We start from the raw sequence: 8,519 nt of genomic DNA on the forward strand, positions 1-8,519 counted from the left end.
CTCACTGGGCACTCCCTGTAACTCCTTTTGTAGCAAATACTCACCAGCATGAAAATATGAGGTCTCCGTAAGCACAGTGCCTAATTCTGCTTTAGCACTTCAAGGTGTTAACTCTCTGCTTAACAAGTTACATTTATCCAAAGATAGATATTCAGGCAACATAAAAAAAAAATATATGCTTTAGAAGCTAACTTTCCATGAGTTTTAAATATATCCTATTTTTCTTCAAATGAACATGTACTTKTGAGGGAATTAAATATTTATTTATCAGCACACATAAGAAATACCACTGGTTTTAAAGCAATGAAACTCAGTCTRGAGACTAAATGTATTTTGTGCTAGGTGTTATGTACCACTAATTCAGTTGATAATGGAGCTGATATTCAAAACAAGAAACTCAAATGGATGCTTCAGGAAGTATGAAACTGATCTGTCAGAATTACAGTTTTGTGAAGTCACATGTTTTCACATTTTAGGACAGATTAATAACTTATGGAGCACAGTCTTGGAAAGCAGAGATGTATCCATGGTTGCTGTCTTAGTAAATGGTTAYTAAAGAGGAATTTCATTACATGAAGGTCCAGAGAGGAACACCCAAAAAAACCAATTTTTCAGGCTCTGGAGGAGCAGAAAAGCATTGTCATCATGAAGTAAATTCTGCAGTTCAGGTCCCTCTGAGTTAAATTTTCGCTTTTTGTGCATACGACTTTTCCAGTCAGCTGCATATGGAGACAAAAATCCATTTTGAATTGTAAGGGAATTACTGAGGAGTTTTTGGTGTATTTTCYTTTCTGAAGTTGTGCATATATTGCCAGCATTGCTGAATCACTCCCAGGCGACCTGAGGATAACCCCAAGCCAGGCTACTTTGCATTTCATAATCAAATTTTAGTCTTTCAGCTCCCAGCATATTTGTTCATTTGTTTTATAACTTGGAAAGGACAGAGAGATACAGAAAAACTTTCATCTTAATAATCACTGTATTCCTAAAATGGTAAAGCACTTGACTTGTGTGGAGTGCTGGGCCATGAGAAATGGGATACAATACTCTGGCAATCCTAAAATCTTTGGAAAATAAAGTGGGCTTAACAATTAGATTAATGAAATGATTAAAAGACGCTGTGCCAGCCACTAAATTGCTGGGGGAAGTCGGGGTATGCAATAGTCTTGTCATACTAGTCCAAGTTGCACAATTGTACCAAGCATGAATTATCTGTGGAGCGTGGCAGAAATGGAAGGAGGAGGACAGCGTGAGCAGCGGTCAGCCCCCTTCATGTGTGGGTTTAATTTGGGGGTTTCAAACAGGGTTTCATTTAAATTTAAATTCCACAGCTGGAATTTAAACACCCAGTGTTATTTCAAGTGTCAGTTTTGAATCGCCGTGAATAACTGAGGAAAGTTATTCAGTACGGTTTCAGTACGGTTCTGTTTTGGTGTGGAAGGAAACAAAAAGGAAAATAAGAACAGGCAGAAATTCTAAATAGTTTCATAGGTTTATTTGCACATCTAAACCACAAAGTGTTTGTGCACCTTTTTGTAAATGAACACTGCATTCATACATAAGCCTAATACTGATTTTATTAACTTCCAGGCAGTAATGAAGATTTCTTTTAAATAMCTTCTAATTATAACTATAATTTGGAGAAAATCTCGTCTGGAAGTTRTGTTCTAAATAATCCAAGAAGCAGCAGCTGAGAGAAGGGATGAAAATTCTATCTTTTGACGAATTTTAAGTCCTTTTATTCACTGATAACAAAGCTTTCCTCAAAAWTAATTTCTATTCTGATCCAGTAGCCATTTTTCAGCACCGTAATGTAATTCCTGTGTAGTTTTGGGCACTGGGATATGAACTGTGATCCCACTTCAGATATGAGGAGGCTCTGCTGGAGTGAGGTTGGCTTGGGGGTGGGATTATTGCTTGGGGAAGAAGGATGGGTGGAGTCCCAGAGAACACCTTCATCATCATCATCATCATCATCATCATCATCATCACCAACAGCTCTGCTCTTCCCTACGTTGACCAGGTGTGCTGCTGCAACCCTTTCTGTGTTTCAAAGAAAAGGATTAAATCAGATTTTGTTTCATCTGCATTGATTGTATTGTTATTATTAATATTTATTCTTTATTATCCATAAATAAGATGGAATGAGGAGAAATAAAATGCCAGAGTCCAAGATGAAACCACAGGGAGCTGGAATTGGAGGAAAGCTGGGAAGGTGCAAGGAATGACCTTCCCCAATTACAGACTTGTGCTGTCACGTGAATGCTTTCCTGTTACTCAACAGAAATCAAGCAGTTTAGACAAATATATATCAGTGGAGCTACGCCAGGATTTAATTAGGTCTCATGATTCAGATCTTTCAAATTACCTGCCTCTTCCACCTTTTTTAGGCATGACCTTCCAGTCGGTGTTGGGTAAACCAAGGCTTCTCAGGCTGGGGGTTTTGGCTTCTGTGTGTACAGCCAAGTGTTCAAAGACTTTGTAAAAGGCACAAAGAATTATTCAAAGTGTTGGGGATTTTAAAATTTTATTTACTTTATTGTTCAGAAATGAGTAGTTTTATGTTGTGTCRTGTAGAAAATGCAAAGGTTGCTAGTGGTTAATCAAAATTGTTCCTTTAATACTTCTGCGTTTTGTATGGGTAAAAATAGTGAAGGTCTGTTACAGTAACCAGCTGATGTCTTAAAAACACTTGAAAAGTTACAAGTTGAAGTATTTACAAAAGGAAATTTGGTATTTTTTTACGGTATTGGCTGCAGTATGTCTGGCACTTCAAAGCTATTAATGACCAGAAATTAAACATGTGGTAAATGTGACTGGAAATAGTAATCATCCATTGTTTGTCTTTCCAGAAAAAAAAAAAAAAAAAAAAAAAGAACAAACCAAGAAATGCCCAACAACTACACTTGCATTCTTTGCTTCCCATAATGTCCTAAATTAATATACTGCATTCTTATCCTCTGTCCCTAGAAAAGTAGAGAAAAGGGAAAAAAAAAATATTTGTAGGGTCCAGCTCCTCCCATCCATCATCCACTGCGTTTCATCATTTGCCATCAGTGAGACTTCTGAAAAAATGGAACTGTCCCCTGAGGGGGCAAATTTAGTAATGTGTGGTAAACTGCTGACTTTGGRTAAAAATAAGGAAATCTCACTCTAAAGCAAAATACCTGAAATTAAACATCTTGGTGAAAGACAGAGCCAAGTGAGGATTTTTGCATTTCTTTGTAGCATTCTTTGGTTTCAGGTGAAATTCTTTACAAGCTTCACCCATCAGCCACTTCTTGGGATGGCTTCAAAAAATGAGCCTTGCAGGTTTATCTCTGGATTTTTGCATGTCAGATAACGTACTGGTGGAATGGTTTTTTAAAAATAATTTTATTTGCTTTGTGATTCCTTTGTTAAAAGTCCATCCTGACCCACAGGTAGTTTTATTTGTTACTACAATAACCTATTTTTGCATTGCCAAGAGTAGCTTGGGTAGAGAAGGAATGACCACAATAGCTTCACTCAAGTACACAGTTTTAATTAATAATTGTAAATTATTATAAATTTAGTAGTGTAAATTCACTATTTTCACTATCAAAGCAAATACAGTTTTCCATTCTTAAGGAGATGAGATACTTTACAAAGAGTTTATACCATCTAAATTTTCCTATTTCATCTTTTTATGAAACGCAAGGGAAGCAAATTGCAAATATTTAAAATGTCAAACTAATGGAAGTATAAATGATGAACAACTTGTAAGGCWTGCAAAAGGAGGCTATGGTTTGCTATGGGACTGTGGAAAATGAATGAATAATTCATCAGGATAGAATAAATAAGAATATTTCCATGCAGCAGTTGCAGGTTTGTTTATTGATCTACCTGGCAGAAGTTCTTAAAAGATTCATTATTTAGCACAAGCTAGAAAATGTAATATACCCAAAACACTGAAAATGCTTTATTTCTGCTTCTGGAACTCCATTGCCCATCAGGGAAGAAAATCCCAAACAAACATGAAAACAGAAAAAAAAAAAACCCGAGTGCATTGCATAATGCAGGATAGAAATGGAGGTTTTGGTTACAACTGAAAAAAAAAAAAAAGAGTATTTCCTTCTCTGTCTCCGTTTAAATTATTTTTATTTTTTACAAGTAATTATTTTTTAAAATAATTATTTAAAATATAATTATTGTTTAAGTAATTATTTTCAAAGAGTAGTTTTCAAAGGGGGAAAGAGCACAAGGTGTGAGCAGCAGGTCCCCTACACCACGAGGGGCTGTGCCCTTATTGGTGACCCCAAGGACACTTGAGGGGCAAACCCCAAGGCCAGTGGGGTGGCTCTGGGGATGACCATGCCTTAATTAACCCCATCATGACTGGTGTCCCTCAGTGGGTGGCTCCTTGTGGTCAGTGGCCACAGCCTGGGGTCCRTGGGGCATTTGGAGGTGCTCAGATTTTGACATCGTGGATTTTCCCTGTCGTTGATGCTGCTGCTGTCATCCTTCATCCAGAGAGCCTGTCCCTGCTATGCTTCACTCAAACCACGCCTGTCACAGSCTCAGTGGACAGTGATGCTTAAAGGACTCATATTCTCCTTTAAAAAACACAAACAACAACAAACCCAACAGCTTTTTTCTTCTGTTTTCCCTTGGAAATTGGGATTATATGGAAATAATTATTTGTCAGGAGGGGCAGTGGCTGCTAGGGCACCACCTTTCCTGGCCACAGCTTCTGTGGAGGCCTTTCCCCACATGATTTGTGTCTGTGATTGCCAAGTATTTGCTGCATGCAGCTCACCTGGCTGGCTTTCTCTGTCAGCTGCAGTGTTCTAGTGCTGATCCTTGCATAGATAATACCCTTTATTRTGGGGGTTTTAGTGAATAAAGCCTCGCACTCATTTTGAAAGCCAGCACTTTTTTGCAGACTTTATATTTCAGTTTCAAAGGACATTCAGCTTGGATGCTAAATAYGTTACTGCTAGTTGTTCTGGACTTTAATTCTAAGCCATTGAAGAAATCTGTGGTGATTAACTGAATATTTCTTTTCTGCTTGGTTGAAAAAGGTCAGCCCTCCTTTGTGCCAGTTTTCAGATCTTTCCAGCATTATTCTTTCCTTCTCTAGGTATCATACCAAACACCTGGAAATGCAATGTCCAGATGTGCATCTTTGGGGTGTGGGTGCACAATAAATGGGGTGATAATTTGGTATCAGCTCAGTGTTGTGATAAAATTATCACCCCCAATAAATGAGGGGATAATTGATAATTCAGTATCAGCTCAGTGTTGTGTGACCTGCTGGTGGCTCTGGTGTTTTCACTCCAGATTTGGAGCGTTTAGAGGTGATTCAGCCTCRTGCATGCCCTACAGAAATGCATTGCAGGCAGGAAGAGCGCTAGAAATTAAAAGTAATTGAGGTTCCAACACATGACAACAGAAGCAGTTTGGCTTCCCTTTTCTGTGACAATCTCCTGCRTGTAAATTGCCAGGAGCAATATTCTCTACTTGCTTATTCCAGCTGAAGGATTTGYGAAGGTAACTAATTTCATCCTCTGATTCACTCCTTAGAAATCCCTTTTTTCTTTTCCYTTCCCAAAACGTAACCTGAATTCTTCTAATTTGTCATGGTGGTTATTTTTGGGGTTGGTAAGATCTTGAGCATTACCAGCAGAATCATGAGCATCCCTTCTTGCACTGTTTATAACAGAGCCCTGTTTTGAAGCTTCTTGTTGTTCTGGAAGAATATTACAGGCTGAAATTATCTTTAAAGTGCTTGGAAATTGCTGATAAAATGCATAAATTACTTTCTTTTTGCTSTGTGTGTATCCTTGTGCATGTGTGAGGCTGTTCATATGCATAAGACAAGAGGAAGTGTGCAAGTTGCGTTCACTCTGGTGCATGTAGAGACACTCAGGTGAAACATTTTAAAATATTCAGTCAGGATTTGCCTAATTGACCTGTGCAACCTCTGGCACCCTTCCCCTCAACATACATTTGTTATTTCAACAAATCAAGGTGCTCGTGTAGACAAAAGGCTTGATAATTTTAATTTACCTTCAGATGAAACAATGGCATAACAACATATCCAGATCATTACTTACTGCACTTTGGTCAGGTTTGGGTTTTTTTGGGGGGGGTTTAATGCCTACCATGCAATGACAAAGGTTTATTCTCCCTTTGTTCTTTTCAGAGTGCTGCAGCAGCTCCCAGCCCAGTGCTAGGAAACATTCCCCCAGGAGATGGCATGCCAGTAGGTCCAGTACCACCGGGGTTTTTTCAGGTATTCAGAAAAATTATGATTACAGGAATTTTAGGATAGAAAATCCTCTGTAATACTGTTTGCAAGTTTGTAGAAAAGGTCCTGTTCTGAACTATGTCTCACTGTGTGGTGCAATATTTGGGAGTTTATTTTTAAACAGAAGTGGACAGGTGGGAAGCAAGAGACCTGACTGATGAGTATTTAATTTATGAGATAGATGCAATTTATRCACAGAGCAAGAAATGGTGCCAGTTCTTAGCAGAGATTTAAAATGCTTGAGCATAATATTAAGATAATTTSTGATGGTAATATACATAACATTGCATGGGAATGTTAAAGTCAGAACTTTGTTGGTTGTGTTCAGCTCTGAGCCAAAGCCAGGGCCAGGTTTCTGAGTTTCTGTGGGAATTCAGTGGAGAATTTCCCACTGAGCATCACCCTGCTTGCCAAAGGTGCCCAAAAAAGTGAAATCAGGGGTTCAGAGCAGCATTGGCTCTGCTCCTCACCACAACTCTCTGGTCCCTCTCCACCCTGGCAAACTGAGGCTTGGTTTGTAATGCATAAATGCAAAGAGACTTGGACGTGAAATGGAAAATATCTGGCTGCTGCCAGTCACAAAATTCTCGGGAGCTGGCAGAACTCATTAATTAATTTATTTCTGTCTTTACTGCTTTGAATAGTTGACTAGATAGACTTTTTCTACACAGATTTTTTAATTTTTAGATTATATCAATATTTCGCTTTTTTTTTTTTTACTTCAGCCTCCCACTGCAGTTGTGATGTCAGAGGAATGAACTTTTTTGGTTATTGTCTGTAATGACAATTAGGAGGGGGAAGGGGCACAGATAGGACAAGTGTGTGAAGAACAGAAGAGAGAGTAACTATTTTAAAGGTTTTTCAGAAGGAGGATGTGGGAGTTTTGTTTTTAGAAGCGTGAAAAGACTTCTAGCCACCCCAGATCTTTGAAGATCTAAGAGAGACAAGCGGATAGRAAGTTGAATGTGGGTAAAATCTGTTTTATGCCTGTACCTGGCTCAGGTCTGTCTTGAAGCCACAACATCATCCTGCTCTTTGTGCGGGCCCTGGGAGTGAAAATGAGCATTTTTCAAGAGGTTATTATTGTTGTAGCTGTGAGTTTGTAACTGAGGTGTGTTAAAGGTGCGTGGCTGTGTCTGGGAGCACTCCCAGCCGGGATTCTGTGTGTTCCACCCTGGTGGGGCTGTGGGTGCTGCTCTGGAACCTCCATCAGAGCCCAATCCCACCAGGACAGGAAAATGTGCAGAGCCTGTGTGTGAGAAACCTGGGAATGGAGGGGCATGGTCTGCTGCTGTGAAACGCAGCGGGGATCACGGCAGGGAAGGGAAACTCGTGATGAAACCTCCTCCTCCTCCTCCTCCTCCTCCTCCTCCTCCTGGCTGTCCTTGCACACCTTCACCTGGCCAGGTTTCTCCACACCCCCCTGGCATTGCTCTGTGACACAGAGCACTGAGGGCTGCAAAGAGTAGACTTTGCTCCACTAAATCTTCCTAATATTTTAATTTCTTTAGCCCAAAGTTTGTCTGGAAGGTCGCTCTGCAGGGATGAGGCTGCGTGTTGGTGCTTTCGGGAGCTGTTTGGGTTGGGCTGAGCTGAAGCTGCTGGCAGCCACTGCCTGCCAGCTCTGCTTGGAGAGCTCAGTGATTTAAAATAACCTCTTTCCTCTCGGTTTTRCACTGGAACTGTGTTTGGGGTGGGCACTGAGTGCTAACAGGGTGTCACTGCTGGTGCAGTGGGTTCTGATCAGAGCAGGGGAATGTCACCGTCATGGGGCAGCTGTGCTGCCAATGCAGGAACACCAACAGGCTTCCCTTTGGGCTGGCAGTGCTCACCTCTAACATGAGTTTTGAGACCTTGATTTTTTTATTAAAAAATAAAAAAATTGTAAAATATTTTAGTCTGCAAGTATAGGACATGGACGTAGAGAAATACAGAATTACGGTTTCTCAGGATACGGTAAAATTCTTTGTAAAATGATGTTTTCTCAGATAGACCACTAGCATTGATGTTGGTTACCAACCTGTGGCATTTCATGCCTGATGCACAGAGATGGAGGTTCTGAAACCAGCAGCTGAATTTGCCTTAAATCTCTCTGTATTTGAACTTTGAGTTCAGGTGAGGAATGATGGTCACTGCAGTGCTGACAGTCCAGAGCAATGGCACAGTGCAGGGACAGTGGTGCAGTGGTACACAGCTATTGACATCACATAAGTGAGGGTTTGGGGTTTTGTTTGTTTGTGTTTCTTAG

At 40.0% G+C, this 8,519-nt stretch overlaps 1 protein-coding gene across 4 annotated transcripts in view; it reads left to right on the forward strand.

The window, feature by feature from the left end:
- Positions 1-8,519, forward strand: part of SSBP2 (single stranded DNA binding protein 2) — a 124,510-nt gene that overhangs the window by 86,539 nt on the left and 29,452 nt on the right. For 2 of the 4 annotated variants that reach the window (XM_057383677.1, XM_057383678.1), the window contains exon 5: positions 6,167-6,256. The exons of the other annotated variants lie outside the window; for them this stretch is intronic. In XM_057383677.1, coding sequence (XP_057239660.1) covers positions 6,167-6,256 — 90 coding nt within the window. The remainder of the gene's footprint in view (positions 1-6,166; positions 6,257-8,519) is intronic. 4 annotated transcript variants of the gene reach the window in all.

This window comes from Malurus melanocephalus, unplaced genomic scaffold, assembly GCF_030028575.1.
Source record: "Malurus melanocephalus ecotype Western Australia unplaced genomic scaffold, MMel_1.1 scaffold_651, whole genome shotgun sequence".
NCBI classification, from domain to species: domain Eukaryota; kingdom Metazoa; phylum Chordata; class Aves; order Passeriformes; family Maluridae; genus Malurus; species Malurus melanocephalus.